The 18,454-nt window shown below is 43.9% G+C and overlaps 1 protein-coding gene across 1 annotated transcript in view; it reads left to right on the forward strand.

Moving 5' to 3' along the window:
* KIAA0355 (KIAA0355 ortholog) overlaps window positions 1-18,454 on the forward strand; it is a 62,944-nt gene that overhangs the window by 22,008 nt on the left and 22,482 nt on the right. Inside the window, exons 3-8 of the mRNA XM_008067408.2 lie at window positions 3,286-3,492; window positions 10,300-10,440; window positions 10,950-11,045; window positions 11,830-11,991; window positions 13,989-14,147; window positions 17,376-17,473. Of these exons, the coding sequence (XP_008065599.1) occupies window positions 3,286-3,492; window positions 10,300-10,440; window positions 10,950-11,045; window positions 11,830-11,991; window positions 13,989-14,147; window positions 17,376-17,473 (863 nt within the window). The remainder of the gene's footprint in view (window positions 1-3,285; window positions 3,493-10,299; window positions 10,441-10,949; window positions 11,046-11,829; window positions 11,992-13,988; window positions 14,148-17,375; window positions 17,474-18,454) is intronic.

Below are 18,454 nucleotides of genomic sequence, written 5' to 3' on the forward strand. Positions count from 1 at the left end.
TCACCTCAGCCTCCCAAAGGCGCGGGATTACAGGCTGAGCCACCGAGCCCGGCTTAACTCAGATATTTTGTTACGATCATAATTCGGGTTGAGGGTCCACACATCATGGGTAGGAAGGGGAGTGCACAATAGCTAAGCTCTTGTTCACATTGTTCCTTATTTATAGGGAAGAAACTTAGATTAAATGACTCATCCAAGGTCAATCATATAGTAAATGATGGAGAAAACATACTGACAACGCCAGTTGTCTCACATCTCCTGCCTGTTTATTCCTGCAGCAGTTTTCCCCTTTCCCCATTCCCACTTCACAGCAAGAGGACCCTCCTCAACCCTCATCCTACCAAGTGAGAGTGTGTGTGACCCAAACCGTCATTGTTAGAGTGTGTCCTATTCTGGATTTGGGAACCCTGATTTAGGCCTTCAGAACCATTTCTCAGAGTTGTTTTCCATTTAGAAAGGGGAATGTAGGTCTTTCTTGATCATTTCCTCAGAGATCCCTTTTTTTTTAAACCACCTTGGCCCTTGGTGTTAATTTTCCAATAGTACCTGACCCCATTGGAATGTAGCCCTTGTGAGAGCGGAGACTTGTTCAATCTGTTTCTTGTAGTTTCCTCAGGCTTTTTGTGCCTTGTACATATTAGGCATTCACATATACATATTTGTTGAAAGAATGAATGACTCAGTTGTATCGGTCAGAAGCTGTGAGAATGTGACCCCAGAGCAAATGGTGCATGGCATCTTCATTTTCTCTCCTCCTCCCCCTTTCTCGTAGCTGCCAAGATGCTGGGGAAGGGGGTGGGGAGATTTGTTTCCCTGAAGAGCCAGCTCCATTCCTCCTTCCTGTGCTTGCAGTGTGTGGGGAGCATCAGGACATCCTCCACCTTCACCAGTTACAGTTGAGTTTCTGTCATGTGCCTTGTCTCAGTGCTGTCAGCCCATAGCTGTTTCCAGTTTACAGTCTGTAGAAGTCAGTGAGGCACACTGGCTACGGACATAGTCACTTGAGTCAAGTGACTATGCTGCACATCCAGTTTGTGTCCCCTTGACAAAGTTTTATAACCTTTCTGTGCTTCAGTTTATTGTCTGTGAAATGGGGATGACCTTATAGGATTGTTCCTGGGACTAAATAAGATAACCCAGGTGAAATCTTTAGCTTGGATCAAGTACATGTTGAGTGCTTGACTACGACGGGCTGTTATTATTTATTTATAGTACTAAATAAATGCTGTTTATTCATGTCACTTGTCTCTAATGAGTTCCTAGGTCTGCTTACCTTTGTGTCCCCCATCCAACCTATCTAGCACAGATCTCTGATGAGGAGGAGCCCTGAGGGAAGTATGAGTGGAAATCCAGGACATTTGAGTAGAGGTTCACCCTGTGGTTCTGGTTGTTCACTCAGAAGGAGGGTGCTTTGGTATGAGGTTTGCTTGTTTTTTTGTTTGCTTGTTTAGTTTGGTACTGGTGATTTCCACAGGCGGGAAAAAAAAATTAGAAGAAATAAGTGTCATTCTGGGAGCTGGCCTGCCTGTGTTTCTTCAGGAAACAGCTCTGACCCCTGGGGATTGAGAGGGTGTGTGGTAAAGAGCAGACTCTGACTAGAGTGCTGGGAGATGAGAGGTCCCAGGTTCAGTCCCGTTTTGTGCCACTCTACGGGACAGGACTGGGCTGGAGCATGTATACTGCTTGGATTTTGATTCCTTGTAAAGACAATGGAAACAGTTCCCCAACCTTCACTACCTCCCCGAGGCAGTGCACTGAGGCCTGGCAGTGAGTGAGCCCTCTCAGGTCTGTTCCCACTCAGATGAATTGCAAATTCAGTAAAGTAAATTTTTTGTGAGTAAGTAAGGTACTTTGTAAGCCAGTGGAATATAAAGTACCTTCTACAAAAGATTTGAGTATTTTGGAACATGATAAAAGAGCTGCAGAAGGCTTTTGTTGGTATTATTGTCAAATTTGGTGAGGGCAAAGCAACTGTAAGAGATTAGGAAAGAATGTCACTAATCTGGAAGGTCTGTGCTCAAATTGTTGTATAAGTGGCAAGTTCTTGCTCTACATTAAAGAAAGAGAAATAGGAAATCATAGCAAACACATTGTAGGTGTGGTTTACACAAGAAAGGAAATGGAGCAGCATACAAGCTGTCAGAATAGCTTTAGCTAGCCCGGGCACGGTGGCTCACACCTATAATCCCAGCACTTTGGGAGGCCAAGGTGAAAGGATTGCCAGAGCCCAAGGGCTTGAGGCCAGCCTGGGCAACTTGACAAGACCTCATCTCTGCAATAAATGAAAAAATAAGCCAGGCATGGTGGCGTGTGCCTGTAGTTCCAACTCCTTGGAAGGCTGAGGGGGAAGGATCGCCAGAGCCCAGCAGGGCGAGGATGCGGTGGCCGTGAATGGGCCACTGCACTCCACTCTGGGCGACAGAGTGAGACTCCGACTCAAAAAAAAAGAAGAGCAACTTTAGCTGATACCAGAAGATTGCCAGATAAATGTGTGTTCATATCTGAAGAAGCTTGTGGTAAACTGTGTTTTTAGTATACGTATTGCTATAGTGTGTTACATGTTAATATTATATATTAAGATAGTATTATATGTGCAGTACTTTTTACTGACTATCCTCCTTGAACTCTTAATCAACCAACTACTGATGTGTGTCACGTTAGTGGATTTCTGCTGTACTGATAAATGGAATTGTCCACTGTGTTTTGTTGACTTCCTAAAAGACTGGTCTGTCAGCTTTGTTTCTTAAGATTGGAAATATGACATTCAGCTATGTTAATAACTATGTTAACACTATTACTAAAATAACCAGTATATTTGGATTCCATTTTCAGTGGAATGTCTTCTCTTCAAACTGATCTTCTTTCAGATTTTTAATCATGTGTTTTTTTTACTTTGCCTTCTGAATACCATGTGGACTTAACTGGACTAGTGGATTGCTCTGGTTCAGCAGGGGCTCAAAGACAACCAGAATTGATGTGAGCCAGAGTCCAGGTGCGGGAGTAGAAAACAGAATTGGGGAAGACTTGGTAGAATTTTGGAAGACCCATTTGAACCCTGGGGCTTGCTATTTGATTGAAATGTTTTGACGTATAGGCATCAGGCACCAAAGTCCAAACACAAAAACAAAGGCAGATGATTCTGAAGCATGGTGACTTTTTAACCTTGTATGACTTCAGATCTAAGCGTTAATTATTGCCTTCTATTCAGGTTGATAGTTGAAAATTTATTGCGGTAATCAAGCTACAACTCAAAACTTAAAATCTCTGGCTCTCTTGTTTTCACAGGTGTTGGGGCGATGCTTCCTGACAGTGGTGCAAGTCCATTTCCAGTTTTTAACTCATGCATTACAGAAGGTCCAGCCAGTGGCTCACTCTTGCTTTGCTGAGGTTGCGCCAGAGAAAAAGAACGGCAGCAGTGGTGGCAGCTTATCTGGCATGGGCCACACACCGGAACTGGAGGAAGCTGTACGGTCCTGGCGGGGGGCTGCTGAGGTAACCCTGCTTTGGGAAGACTGGTGCCCTGTTCACAAAGGAGAGGGTCCAGAAGGCTTTCACCTGTTAGTTCTCCAAAGAACCATTTCGCTTAGAAATACAAGTTTTAAACTGTTATCATTAGCTTGTTAATTCATTTAACAGTGCATGTCTTTGTGAATGCCCACTTTGTGCCAGGCCTGTGCCAGGCCTGTGCCAGACACTAGGATGACAACCTCTACTCCCAGCCTACTAGGATAATGGGCTTACAGAAACAAGGTTTAGGGGGCCATGATGTAGATGTGTAGGAGACAGCAAGGGCCCTGTCTCTGACTGGGAGTGGTGTAGGAAAGCTTCTAAGATGATATACCAGGCAGAAAAGACTGGCACCTAAGGAAAGAGAGGGTGGAGCTGTCTGGGGAGGGTAAGTGGTCAGCGAGGCAGCGAGGTAGAGAAGAAGGAGTGTCTGGCCAACCGATGAAATTGCAGGCTTCAAAGCCTCAGCCACACCAGAGTGAAAGCTTGGGGAACACAGGGAATTTCGTGTCCTTTTTGATAGCCAGATCATTGTCTTTAAAAGTGCTTGGTGGCTGGGCGCGATGGCTCAGCCTGTAATCCCAGCACTTTGGGAGGCCGAGATGAGAGGATTGCCTGAGTCCGCAGGTTCGAGACCAGCCTGGGCAACTTGGAGAGACCTCATCTCTACAATAAATCAAAAAATTAGCTGGGCATGGTGGGGTGTGTCTGTAGTTCCAGCTACTTGGAAGGCTGAGGCAGAAGAATCACCTGAGCCCAGCAGGTTGAGGCTGTGGTGACTGGGAGCGTGCCACTGCCCTCCAGCCTGGGTGACAGAGTAAGACTCCAACTCAAAAACAAAAAGTGCTTGGTAAAGGCTGGGTTTGATGGCTCAGCTTGTAATCATGGCACTTTGGGAGGCCAAGGCAAGTGGATTGCTTGAGCCTGCAGGTTCAAGACCAGCCCAGGCAACTTGACGTGACCTCATCTTTACAATAAATTTTAAAAAATTAGCTGGGTGTGGTAGTGCTGGAGCTTAGCAGGTCGACACTGGAGTGGCCGTGAGTATGCCACTGCATTCTAGCCTGGGCGACAGAGTAAGACTCCACCTCAAAAAATAAAAATAAAAAAACAGAAAGAAATGCTTGGCATCTGTGAAACTTTTTTAATTCTTTAAGATTCTTAGTTGGTCAAACTCTGCCTAGTTTGTCAGTTGCTTTACATGTGGATAGTTCTCCAGTATTGCTTTGTTGGATTTCATGAAGTCTTTCATCTTTTGGAAGATTGACTATTTCCTAGCACAGTAGATATGTTTATAAAATCTAGCCATCAGCAAGAGTGAGATCAAGAACTTGGCTCCCTAGTGAGTACAGTATGGTATGGCATGGTGATCAGGAATCAGGGAGTGTATATGGGGGAGAATCATAATGAAGATTCTCTTTTCATGGTGACAGCCGCATGACGGGAAGGGACCTGCCATAGTGGTGGACTGCAAATACTCCCTGAGCCTCTCCGGTGTGGAATTCCAGCCTAGTATGGTATTGTTTTTCTGGTCACTTTGGTGTGGCATTCTCTATTCCTTTTTCTCAACCAGAAGAATTTATTTATTTATTTTGAGCCTCCGTTGCCCAGGCTGGAATGCAGTGACATGCTCACAGCCACCGCAGCCTCAACCTGCTGGGTTCAGGTGATCCTTCCACCTCAGCCTTCCAAGTAGCTGGAACTACAGGTGTGTGCTCCCACATCTGGCTATTTTTTTGATTTATTGTAGAGACGAGGTCCCATCAAGTTACCCAGGCTGGTCTCAAACCCCTGAGCTCAGGCAGTCCTCTTGCCTTGGCCTTCCAAAGTGCTAGGTTTACAGGCTTGAGCCACTGCGCCTGGTCTCACAACCAGAAGAATTTAAACTTCAGTAAAAGCCAATAAAAAACAGCTCTTAAAGTTTCAAAAAGTTTTCACTTATAATCAATAACACATTTCTTGAAGGCATTTTAATACTCCTTGTTTCCAGTAAAGAAAAAAATAAACCTTTGAAGTTGAGACTTTAACTAGGATTTATTTCCCCATTTTGCAGAGTATTATTATGCCAATAGGCAAGCACAGAGTATATGATAATGTATAGTTAATGAATGATATATCGATTCATTATATATAATAACTAAATTTGAATCATTCCTAAATTAGCTTGGCAAAGGATTTCATTTTATGTTTTAGAAATCTCCTTTGTTCAAATGTTTAAAACCTAATTTTTTACATTTAATATTGTATAGTTTCTAATTTTCTTATTATTTCAGTTTTACGCTGTTTTGCTTTGTTGTCATTACTTTTGAATTTCCATTCAGTTTCTTTCTCCTGTAGCCCTGGAATGCTAATTTAGAATTGTCTGTAGGGATGGGACCTGTTGGCTTCACTATAGATGGCTAAGCCTTGGGGTCCAGACCTGTGTCCTGGCATTTGATTTGACAACCCTCCTTGTCCTCCTGAGTGCTGGGCTCCAACCTCCTGACTATTCAGCTTATTCATAAGCTTTAATACCTGGTTTCGTTTTCTCGGCTCCACTTGCTGGCATCACTCATGCTTATAGGAGGCCTTCTAGTACTCCCTTGACCTCTTGACCTAGACCATTTCCTCCACCCATTTTAGTCTATCCAAGTCTTTCCACCCTCCTTACAGCCCCTCTATGTCCAACCAGTGATGTACCTCACCCTACACTGAGAAAATAGAATCTACTTGACAGCAGCCCTTCTTCCTCAGGTGCCCAAACACCACTGCCCACCCCTCTTCACACTCCTCTCTTTCCCCATCATCACAGCAGGGTAAGTGTCCTCTCTTCCTGTCCAGGCTTGCCCTGTCCCCACCATGCCTCCATTCTTGCTGAGGACCAGCTTCTGTGGTGGGATCATGTGTTTTATCTTCCTCATCCTCAGCCTGTTCCCACCAGTATACAAGCATGCTTCCAACAGAAAAAAGCTGCCATGCTTCTCTGCTCTTTTCAAAACCAACTTCTTGGAGTCATTGTCTACCATTTTTTCACCTTTCATTCATTCTAAAAAATAATTAAACTTGGTGCGGTGGCTCACATCTGTAAGCCCAGCACTATGGGAAGTGAAGGTGAGAGGATTGCCTGAGCACAGGGATAGAGGCCAGCCTGGACAACTTGGCAAGACTTCATCTCTACGATAAATTAAAAAATTAACCGAGTGTAGTGATGTGTGCCTATTGTTCCAGCTACTTGGAAGGCTGAGGTGGAATAATTGCCTGAGCCCAGCAGGCTGAGGCTGCAGTAGTTGTGACTATGCCACTGCACTTCAGCCTGGCGGCAGAGTGAGACTCTGACTCAAAATAAAAGGATTACAGAGTAATGCAAACATATGGCTGGGCTCGGTGGCTCAGCCTGTAATCCCAGCACTTTGGGAGGCTGAGTGGATTGCCTGAGCCCACGGGTTCGAGACCCACCCAGGCAATTTATCGAGACCAGTGTATATAATACATCAAAAATTAGCCAGGTGTGGTAGTGTGCATCTATGGTTCTGCATACATGGAAGGGTGAGGCAGAAGGATCCCCGGAAGCCACCACGTCAAGGCTGTGGTGGCTGGGAGTGTGCCACTGCACTCCAGCCTGGGTGACAGAGTGAGACTCCAACTCAAAAAAAAAAAAGTAATTCAAACATATAGAAAATGTACACACATCAATGTCTCTTCCTTTAGCTTTGTCAAATGAATCTGTGTGTGTGTGTGTGTGTGTGTATAGAAGTCTCACATTGCTGCTCAGGCTGGAATGCAGTGGCACCTGTCTACATCATGTCTACATCCAATCTAATCCTTAAGAAAACAGTGCAGGTCCCACCTCCAAAATACTAACCCAGATCTGTCCCCTTCTTTCCATTTTCTTTATCACTACCTTAGTTCAAGGGGTCATTACTTTTCCCGTGGATGCTCTTCCCCCCTCCTTGTCTTGCTGGCCTTCATTTTAAAATGGGATGATGTTACTTCTCATTGCTTTAGGTGGTCCGTGGACCCCTTACCATGATCTGCTTAGTTCTGCCTAGTGTGGGTCTTGCCTTGATCACCAGTCTTTTTTCTTTTTGAGTTGGAGTCTCACTCTGTCACCCTGGCTGGGGTACAGTGGCACACTCCCAGCCACCGCAGCCTTGACCTGCTGGGCTCAGGCGATCCTTCCGCCTCAGCCTTCCAAGGAGCTGGAAGTACAGGCCCATGTCACCATGCCCAGCTGATTTTTTTGATTTGTTGTAGAGATGAGGTCTCACCATATTGCCCAGGCTGCTCTCGAAGCCCTGGGTTCAGATAATCCTCTCACCTCCGTCTCCCAAAGTGCTGGGATTACAGGCGTGAGCTACTGCACCCAGCCAATCGCCAGTCTTATCTGTGGTCTCTTTCCCCTCACTTATTTGGTTCTAGTTCCCTCACTTATTGGATGTGACTTATTCTTTACTACCTGGGATTTTTGGGTTTTGGCCTTTATAAAGGCTCCATCTGCTGATCCTGACATTCTTGCACCTGTGCAGTTCCATTAACTACCTTCCATTAACTCTCAACCTAAGTGCTACTTTCTAGGATGCTCCTTGTTAGTGCTCTGTTTGTTTCCCTCAATATGTTTTCCTCCACTTTAAATTTTATGTTTTATTTGTTTACCTTTTCAGCTGTGAGGCGATCAGTTGCAGGAGGGCAAAGACCTCTAGTATATATACTAGATTTTGTGCTCTAGTATTTACCTGATGATACCTAGTATAACAACTTGTAGGCTAAATATTTAACTGAAACTCTTTCTTAGAAAGAACCAAACAGGGCTGGGCGCAGTGGCTCAAGCCTATAATCCCAGCACTTTGGGAGGCCTAGGCGAGAGGATTGTCTGAGCTCAGGGGTTTGGGACTAGCCTGGGCAACTTGGTGAAACCTCATCTCTACAATAAGTAAAAAAAAAAAGCCGGGCATGGTAGCACATGCCTGTAGTTCCAGCTTCTTGGAAGGCTGAGACGGAAGGATGACCTGAGCCCAGCAGTTTGAGGCTGCGGTGACTGTGAGTGTGCCACTGCACTCCAACCTGGGCAACAGAGTGATACTCCACCTAAAAAAAAGAAAGAAAAAAAAAAAGCCGGGCTCAGTGGCTCAGCCTGTAATCCCGCGCCTTTGAGAAGCTGAGGTGAGTGGATTGCCTGAGCCCACAGGTTCGAGACCCGCCTGGGCAGCGAGACCTCATCTCTACAATAAATCAAAAAATCAGCTGGGCGTGGTAGCGCGCGCCTGTAGTTCCAGCTACTTGGAAGACTGAGGCGGAAGGATTGCCAGAGCCCAGCCGGTTGAGGCTGCGGTGGCTGGGAGCAGCCACTGCACTCCAGTCTGGGCAACAGAATGAGACTCCGACTCAAAAAAAAAAAGAAAAAAAGAAAGAGCCAAACAGTTTTAAGCTGTGAGACTGTTAGGGTTCAAGGAATGACTGGAATGGTATTTATATGTAGTTTTTGAAACTAAAACTTTGGACCATTATGGCTGCTTGTTATATTATTCTACTTTGCAAGTTTGATAAGTATTAAAACTCCTGCACTGGCCTAGAAGACCAAAAATTAACTTGTCAAGTAAATAAAAAAGTTGTTTCACAAATATTGTGGCCCCAAAACAGAATCTGAAGGGCAGTGCCTCCTGAATCCCTCCACTCATCTGACACTATCTGATGTTTCCTTCTAGTCCTGACCATGTGTGTATCTTTCACATTTCATCAGTATGAGACAAAGATTGCTTTCTTGTTTTTCTGCCTTCCTTCTGTACTCTTTGTTAACACATTTAATTACTGAACAGTAAGCATTTCATTTTCATGTGGCGATTTCAAAAACTCTGTTTTTCATGAGTTCCATGGATGTCTTTTCCTGTTCTGTATCAGTATGGCTTTTTACTTTGGTGTATAGGAGCACCCCACCATGTATATTCTTTCTTTTTTTAATTCTGAAAACTCTAAGTGCCAATATTCTAGGTAATATGTATTTTTAAAGCAGGGGCCAGGCATTACTCATGCCTGTAATCCTAGCACTTTGAAAGGCCAAGGTGGGAGGATCACTTGAGGCTAGGAGTTTGAAACCAGCCTGGGCAGCATATAGCAAGCCCTTGTCTCTAAAATAAAAATGTTTTTAATTAGCTAGACATAGTTGCGCCTATAGTCCTGAGTACTCGGGAGACTGATGTAGGAAGGTTGCTTGAATCTAGGAGTTCGAGGTTGCAGTAAGCTATCATTGTGCCACTGTACTCTATCCTGAACGGCAGAGCGAGACCCTGTCTCTAAAAACTAAATAAATTAGCCAGGTGTGGTGGCACATGCCTTTAGTCCCAGCTACTCAGGAGGCTGAGGGAGAAAGATTGCCTGAGTCCAGGAGGTCATGGCTGTGGTGAACCGTGATCATGCCACTGCACTACAGCCTGGACGACAGAATGAGACCCTGACTCAAAAACTAAAAATAATAAATAAAATAAAAACTAAACAAAGCAGGGAATTTAAAATGTGTGAATGTTTTATAATATATATATATACACACACACACATACACATATATATATAAGCCAATAGCAGGTAAGTCTTTTCCAGGGTTCCTAAAATACAGTAGTGCTATATCAGGTTTGCTTTCTCTTTAGGTTGGTGAATTTAGATTTTCAGAATGTCAGACTGCTCACTTTATAATACAAATGATCAAGAACTCTGGTTTATATCTAATGCTTAGGTAGTCTGGTAGTCTCTTATTTTATTTTAGGTATGGAATTTTTTTTTCTGTTGTTGTTTTAATTTTACCTTTCTGTCACTATATTGTAGGCAACATCTAGACTAAGAGAAAGAGGCTGTGATGGTCGCCTGGCAGGAATTGAAGTTCAACAACTCTTTTGTTCTCAAAGTGCAGTAATTCCTGAGCACCAGTTAAAAGAACTGAACATAAAAATTGACAGTGCATTGCAAGTAAGATTTTCAGAACTAACATACTGATATTCGAGAGGTAGAAACTAGCTGGGAGCGGTGGCTCAAGGCTATAATCCCAGCACTTTGGGAAGCTAGGGCAAGAGGATAGCTTGAGCCCAGGGGTTCGACGCCAGCCTGGGCAACTTGGTGAGATCTCATCTCTATAATAAATCGAAAAATTCGCTGGGTGTGTGCCTGTAGTTCCAGCTATTTGGAAGGCTGAGGCAGAAGGATCCAGCAGGTTGAGACTGCGGTGGTTGTGAGCATGCCACTGCACTTTAGCCTGGGCAACAGAGGGAAACTCCAACTCAAAAAAAGAGAGAGAGATAGAAACAAAGGAGAGAGGTAGTTAAAGTTGTGATGCTGAACCAATTAGAAAGGGTAATGAAATAGTAATTGGCCTTAAGTTTTTTAATAACTACAGAAATTTAAATTTTCTGTTTGCATTGAACTTTTTCATTTTATAGTCTGCTTTATAATCTTGATTCTTAAAAACAATTTGTTTACAGGCATATAAGATGGCTCTGGAAAGCTTAGGCCACTGTGAATATGCAATGAAAGCTGGCTTCCACCTCAACCCAAAGGCAATTGAAACAAGTTTGCAGGTACACTTTCTTTCTGGTAGTTCTTGGGACTTATGGGGCAGCTGTTCACATAGTCTAGTGCTGTGGTCCCCAACCTTTTTGGCATCAGGAACTGGTTTCATGGAAGACAGTTTTTCCATAGACCAGGTAGGAGGGTGGTTTCGGGATGATTCAAGTGCATTACATTTATTGTGCACTTTATTTCTATTATTATTACATTGTAATATATAATATAAATATATATTTACATATACTAAATATGTAATGAAATAATTATATGTTACTCATAATTACACAATAATTATACCACCAGAAGCAGCTGTACATTTAAAGTACATCAACTCACTGACAGGGTTTTGATATGAGTCTGCAAGCAGTTGATTTATTATGGTCTCCGTGCAGTCAGACTTCACTGCTAATGTTGATCTGTATTTGCAGCTTCTCTCCATGCTAGCATCACTGCCTCAGCTCTAATTTAGACCATCAGGTATGAGGTTCTTATAAGGAGTGGACAACCTAGATCCTTTGCTTGTGCAGTTTACAGTAAGGTTCAGTTCCTTTGAGAATCTAATGCTGCTGCTGATCTGACAGCAGGCAGTGACACGAGTGAGGGGGAGTGACTGTAAATATAGATGAAACTTCTCTAGCTTACCCATCGCTCACCTCCTACTGTGTGGCCTGGTTCCTAACAGGCTACGGTACTGGTCTGTAGCCCCGGGGTTGGGGACCCCTGGCCTAGTGTGAATGAAGTGTTTTGACAGATGAGCTGTGGGTCACCTCTCTTCTTCCATCCAAACTTTTTCAGGGCTGCTGCAGCGAGGCGGAAGCCCAGCAGACGGGGCGGAGGCAGACACCCCCGCAGCCCATGCAGTGTGAGCTTCCTACCGTCCCTGTGCAGATAGGATCGCACTTCCTGAAGGGCGTCTCCTTTAATGAGTCGGCCGCCGACAATCTGAAACTTAAGACGGTAGCTTTCCTTGGGGTTCCAGCAGCTGAGCATGAATTTGAAAACAGAATTCTTAAAGGAAATTTAAAGGCTTAGGAAGAATGTAGATTAAAAAACAAAACAGAAGCTGGGTGCAGTGGTGTATGGCTATAACCCTAGCTATTTGGGAGGCTGAGACTGGAGGATCCCTTGAGCCCAGAAATTTGAATCTAGCCTGGGCAACAAAGTGAGACCCCTAGTCTTCAAAACAAGACAAAACAAAAAAACAGACACCAATAGACTGACTTTCCTCAGGAAGCTGGTATCTGAAAGCAGACCTGTGGTGGTGACTTTTTAAAATGAGACATTTACCAAGAAAGTTTAATTCATAATTGTATTCAAATAATTAATATAGAGGTTTTGAAAGTATTCTAAGTCCAGGCTCGGTGGCTTAGCCTGTAATCCTGTCTTTTTGGGAGGCCAAGGTGAGTAGATTGTCTGAGCCCACGGGTTCGAGACCCACCTGGGCAACTTGGCGAGACCTTGTCTCTACAATAAATAAAAAAAAAGAAATTAGCCAGGCATGGTAGCACGCGCCTATAGTTCTGGCTACTTGGAAGGCTGAGGCGGAAGGATCGCCGGAGCCCAGCAGGTTGAGGTTGCAGTACCTGGGTGCGGACCACTACACTCCAGTCTGGGTGACGGAGCGAGACTGCAACTCAAAAAATAAAATAAAGTACTCTAAAATATTGCTTATGACTTATGTTTCTCAGTGGATTTATGTGAATTAAAATATAAGAACTCTTGTCATCATATTACAGTAGTAATGACTATTTGTGGAGCACCATGTGTGCCAGGCATTGTGCCAAGTGTTTATCTATGCATTGTCTTGTTTATTGCTCACCTACAAGGTGGGTCCTGCCCTTTTTCTGTGGCAGGTAGGGGAACTGAGGCCCAAGGTCACACAGCTAGAAAGGAGGAGAGCTGGAATCTGAGCTTATGCATTCTGTTTCCACAGCCTGCCTGTCTGTTTATTTGGTCATTCAAAATAAAGTTGAGATTTTGATTAGTATTTACTTTTAACAGGTGATTTTGTTTCCGTGTTTGGAGAGATTCAGAATTTCAAAATTCCTCAATGAATTTGTGTCAGTAGATTGTTAAACAATTTTGTATGTTGTGCTAGTGTAGAAATCACATGTGTATATTATAATGCATGTGGGCTGAGGCACAGTAGCTCTGCTTGTAATCCCAGTGCTTTGGGAGGCCGAGACAAAAGGATCACTTGAGGCCAGGAGTTCAAGCAGCTTGGTCAACATAGTGAGACCTCATCTCTATAAAAAATAAAAAAGTAGGCTAGGTGCAGCGGCTCGCTTCTATAATCCCAGCACTTTGGGAGGCCAAGGTGAGAGGACTGCCTGAGCCCATGGGTTCGAGACCAGCCCAGGCAACTTGGCGAGACCTCATCTCTAAAAAAACTTAAAAAATTAGCCAGGAATGGCGGCATCCGACTGTAGTTCCAGCCACTTGGAAGGCTGAGGTGGAAGGATCGCCTGAGCCCAGCAGGTCGAGGCCGCGGTGGCCATGAGTGTGCCACTGCATTCCAGCCTGGACGGCAGAGTGGGACACCAACCCAAAAAATAAAAATAAGAAATAGCCTTGTGTGGAAGTGTGTACCTATATTCCCAGCTACTCGGAAGGCTGAGGCAGGAGGGTTGCTTTAACCCAGGTGTTTTAGATATGATGAGCTACGACTGGGCCTCTGCACTCCATCCTGGACATCAGAGCAGGCCCTTGTCTCTGTTTAAAAAAAATTAACAGGGATAATAATGCATGTGTATCCATATCTAGCCATTCACTCTACGAGGTTGAGAAAATCTCTGAGGGTGACCGATGTTAATCATTAGAGAAATTTAAATGACACGATGAGGGTGTACTTAAAATACTTTTCTCTTGAGAATTGTGTAAAAGCGTTTGTACAAATCTTAGAGCCTTGCCTGGCTTTGCCTTGAGGTGTGAACTCTCTTCTTATCAATCTATAGCATACAATGTTACAGCTGATCAAGGAAGCAGGCTGCTCTAATGGAATCACATCCAGGGATGATTTTCCTGTTACTGAAGTGCTGAACCAGGTTTGCCCATCCACCTGGCGGGGTGCCTGCAAGACTGCTGTGCAGCTACTGTTTGGCCAAGCTGGACTGGTGAGTGAGTATATGTGGTATGTGATATGCAGAATAGAGAGAGACGTTTTATGTGTGTGAGGATGTGGTGGTATGGGAACACGTATAAGAATATTGAATCATTAAAATGTTCTGCAGTGCTATAGAATTTAGACCAGATAGAAAAGATTACAAAAAGTCTGTACATGGTATTTCATGCCTATAATCCCAGCACTTTGGGTGGTTAAGGTGGGAGGATTGCTTGATCCCCAGGAGTTCAAGTTCAAGACCAACCTGGGCAACATTAGTAAGACCCCATATCTTAAAAAAAAAAAAAAAAAAATCTAGCTGGGCATGGTGATGTGCGCCTATAGTCCCAACTACTAGAGAGACTAAGATGAAAGGATCACTTGAGCTCAGGAGTTCAAAGTTACAATGAAGTATAATTGCCCCACTACACTTCAGCCTGGGCAACAAAGCAAGATTGTATCTCTTAAAAAAAAAATAGTGAACGAAGAGCAACATTAAAAGTATTTTGTGGCCGGGCTCGGTGGCTCAGCCTGTAATCCCGCGCCTTTGGGAGGTTGAGGTGAGTGGATTGCCTGAGCCCGCGGGTTCGAGACCCGCCTGGGCAGGTGAGACCTCATCTCTACAATAAATCAAAAAATTAGCCAGGCGTGGTAGCGTACACCTGTAATTCCGGCTACTCAGAAGGCTGAGGCGGAAGGATCGCCGGAGCCCAGCAGGTCGAGGCTGCCGTGGCCGGGAGCAGCCACTGCACTCCAATCTGGGTGACAGAGTGAGACTCCAACTCAAAAAAAAAAAGTATTTTGTTAGCCAGGCACAGTGGCTCACACCTGTAATCCCAGCACTTTGGGAGCTGGTTCCAGCTACTTGGAAGACTGAGGTGGAAAGATAACCTAAGCCCAGCAGGTCGAGACTGCTGTGGCTGTGAGTGTGCCACTGTACTCCAGCTGGGTGACAGAGTGAGACTCTGATTTAAAAAAAAAAAAGTATTGTTTTGAAAAAATGGGTTACAGTATATATTTTCAGGGAATGAATACAGAATGCTATAGGCCTTTTTCATTTTAAGGGAACCATTACATTACTAATGGTCTCTGACAGGGCCTCTTTTCCTGGCCCATCACTCTGGAGCTATGTCGGATATCTGTTACTCAGACATGCCAAGCTTCTTTGTGTCTCAGGCCTTTGCACTTGGTGCCCCTTTCACAAATACTCTTCTCTCTGATCTTCATATGGCCCACTCCTTCTCATCTTCCTGGTGTCAATTCCAAAGTCACCTCTAAGAGGCCTCCCTTAGTGACACTGATATAAGTAACACCCCCATTCAGTCACTACGGAGAGCTCTCTGCTTATCTTTTTTTTTTTTTTTTTTTTGAGTTGGAGTCTCACTCTGTCACCCAGGCTAGAGTGGAGTAGAGTGCAGTGGCACGTTCACGTTCACAGCCATTTTAGCCTTAACCTGCTGGGCTTCGGCAGTCCTTCTGTCTCAGCCTTCCAAATAACCACCATGCCCAGCTAATGTTTTTGATTTATTGTAGAGATGAGGTCTCGCTAAGTTCTAATGTTTTTGATTTATTGTAGAGATGAGGTCTCGCCAAGTTGCCCAGGCTGGTCTTGAACCCATGGACTCAGGCAATCCTCTTACCTCGGCCTCCCAAAGTGCTGGGATTATAGGCGTGAGCCACCATGCCCAGCCATATACTTATCTTCTTAGCAATAAAATAACATCATCAACTCAGAAATAATGGCTTTGTCTTTTCACCTTTTCAGATAAATAAAACCAATTTTTAGCTAAAGTTGGGAGAGGTCAGGAAATCTGAAATCATCATGTAGCTCTTTGTTTGGCACCATTGACCCAAAAAATCTTGTACTAGATCTCACTTTCTAGTAAATGACTACTTTTAGTGGTTGGAGCAAGCTAATTAGAGTAGAAGAAAACCTTTTTTTAGCCTACAATGTTTTGAACCTTTTTTAAAAGTCTGATTCCTTCTTTATTTATGAAAAGAGTTATTGGGAGAATGCTGTCCTTTTGTTTCTTTTTTTGAGTTGGAGTCTCACTCTGTCGCCCAGACTGGAGTGCAGTGGCCGCTCCCGGCCACCGCAGCCTCGACCTGCTGGGTTCAGGTGATCCTTCAGCCTCAGCCTTCCAAGTAGCCGGAACTACAGGTGCGCACTACCACGTCTGGCTAATTTTTTGATTTATTGTAGAGACAAGGTCTTGCCAAGTTGCCCGGTGGGTCTCAAACCTGCGGGCTCAGGCAATCCACTCACCTTGGCCTCCCAAAGTGCTGGGATTACAGGCTAAGCCACCAAGCCCTGCCTGTCCTTTTGTTTCAAGTGGGTGATGGCTCAGGTGGTCCAGCTAAGTGTGATACTACCTTGTAGAGAGCCCAATGAGGACCTTTCAACAGTGGTGAGTTATATTTCCTTTAGGATCTGTTCTTTAATGTAAGAATCCCCAGGAGAAGTAGTAAACTAGAGATACCCTGATGAAGTGTAGAAGAACCCATGGCCTTTAGGAGATCAACTTATATTCCCAAAGACCATTTAGCTGAAACCAGGAGAGTTTTCCAGAAAGGAGTGTGCAAAATAAGGCAGAAGGCCACATAGGCTGCTTTAAGAAAACATTGTAGGTTAAAAAAAAATTATGTTATTCAGAGAGCAGAAAGGTCTTAGTTGTGTACACTTTGATTGCAGGGCAACTTTGTGTGTGACTGACAAAGAACCTTTAGATTATGGTTCTGGGGATGGGAGGAGAGAGGAAACACCTGTCTGGTTCAACAATGGCTGTTCCTTGGACAGGAAGTCTTTTCTGAAGGTCATTGCAGACCAGCTGTGGGAACTCTGTTTACAACAATGGAAACCAGTTCCATTAGAGGCTGAATTTAGAATCACGATAAGCAACTCTGTATGGCTTTACCTATTCTGAAATATCACAGATTTGGCTTTAAAATATTTTATGACTATCTTTGAAATTCTTCTAGTTTGGAAAAAGTGCTAGTGGTGCTTGGAAAGTTAGTAAATCCCACACCCAGAGTTTGGTATCTGTTTATTGAAGTTTTATTATATTCAGTCATCTTTATTACTTGCTATTGTCTTCCTGGGGCCCCAAGTGGCCTTGGCACAATTGCACTGCCAGGGGAATAGTTCTTGCCAGAATCACTCAGCATTGATAGGCTTATGTATTGGATTTGTTTGTGATTTATTTTCCTTTCTGAAAGCTGGTTGTTATTTTTTCTGCCTTAGGTGGTGGTCGACACAGCACAGATTGAAAATAAAGAAGCCTATGCCCCCCAGATCAGTTTAGAAGGCTCCAGAATTGTGGTTCAAGTCCCATCTACATGGTAACGTGACTCTCTCTGTAACAGAAGCCTAAGCAGTTCTGATTGATGTTTGCACATCTTTGAAACAATTGGTTTGTTTTGAACAAACTCCATGCTAGCTGACAGGATAAGTCTTGCTACACACATGCAGTTTTATGGGCAGTAGTGGTATGTTGGTAGCATGTGCCATGATTATTGGTCCATGATGAGGAAGCCAAGTTGTCTGAAAAATAGTCTTATTGACCATAATGTTATATACTCTAGGATCAGAATGAACAGTATTATCTTTATTACTGAGTCTACAGCTTTTAAGCATAGTATATCATTTTCTCTAAGTTAGCTAGTGTTTTTTTAAAACTGAGTAGAAAACAGAGTTCCTTTTCCTCCTTTGTCCGTTCCAACTACAGCCCTGATGGTCTTGAGCTCATTTTACTACATACTCAGTGTCTTTGTAAATCTAGGGACAAACTAGGCTATTTTTAGTTAGTTAATTATATCTGTGTCTCTTATAATAAATAAAAGATTATTAATTTTTTTGAAACATCTCCTACAAATTAGAAAATGGACAAGGGACATGAACAGGTAAGTCAGAAAAGAAGACATATGATCAGCAAATAGATAAAAAAAATTACTGTAATCTCAGCACTTTGGGAGGTGAAGGCGAGAGGATTGCCTGAATTCAGGGTTTTGATACCAGCCTGGGCAACTTGGTAAGACCTCGTCTCTACAACAAATTAAAAAATTAGCTGGGTGTAGTGGTGCATACTTATGGTTCCAGCTACTTGGAAGGCTGAGGCGGAAGGATCACCTGAGCCTAACAGGTTGAGGCTGTGGTGTCTGTGAGCGTGCCAGTACACTCTAGCCTGGGCAACAGAGTGAGACTCCTACTCAGAAAAAAAAAGAGCCGGGCTTGGTGACTCAGCCTGTAATCCTGTGCCTTTCGGAGGCTGAGGCGAGTGGATAGCCTGAGCCCACAGGTTTGAGACCTGCCTGGGCAGTGAG

This window comes from Carlito syrichta, unplaced genomic scaffold (assembly GCF_000164805.1).
Source record: "Carlito syrichta isolate Samal-C Ts95f unplaced genomic scaffold, Tarsius_syrichta-2.0.1 Scaffold309576, whole genome shotgun sequence".
Classification (NCBI taxonomy): Eukaryota; Metazoa; Chordata; class Mammalia; order Primates; family Tarsiidae; genus Carlito; species Carlito syrichta.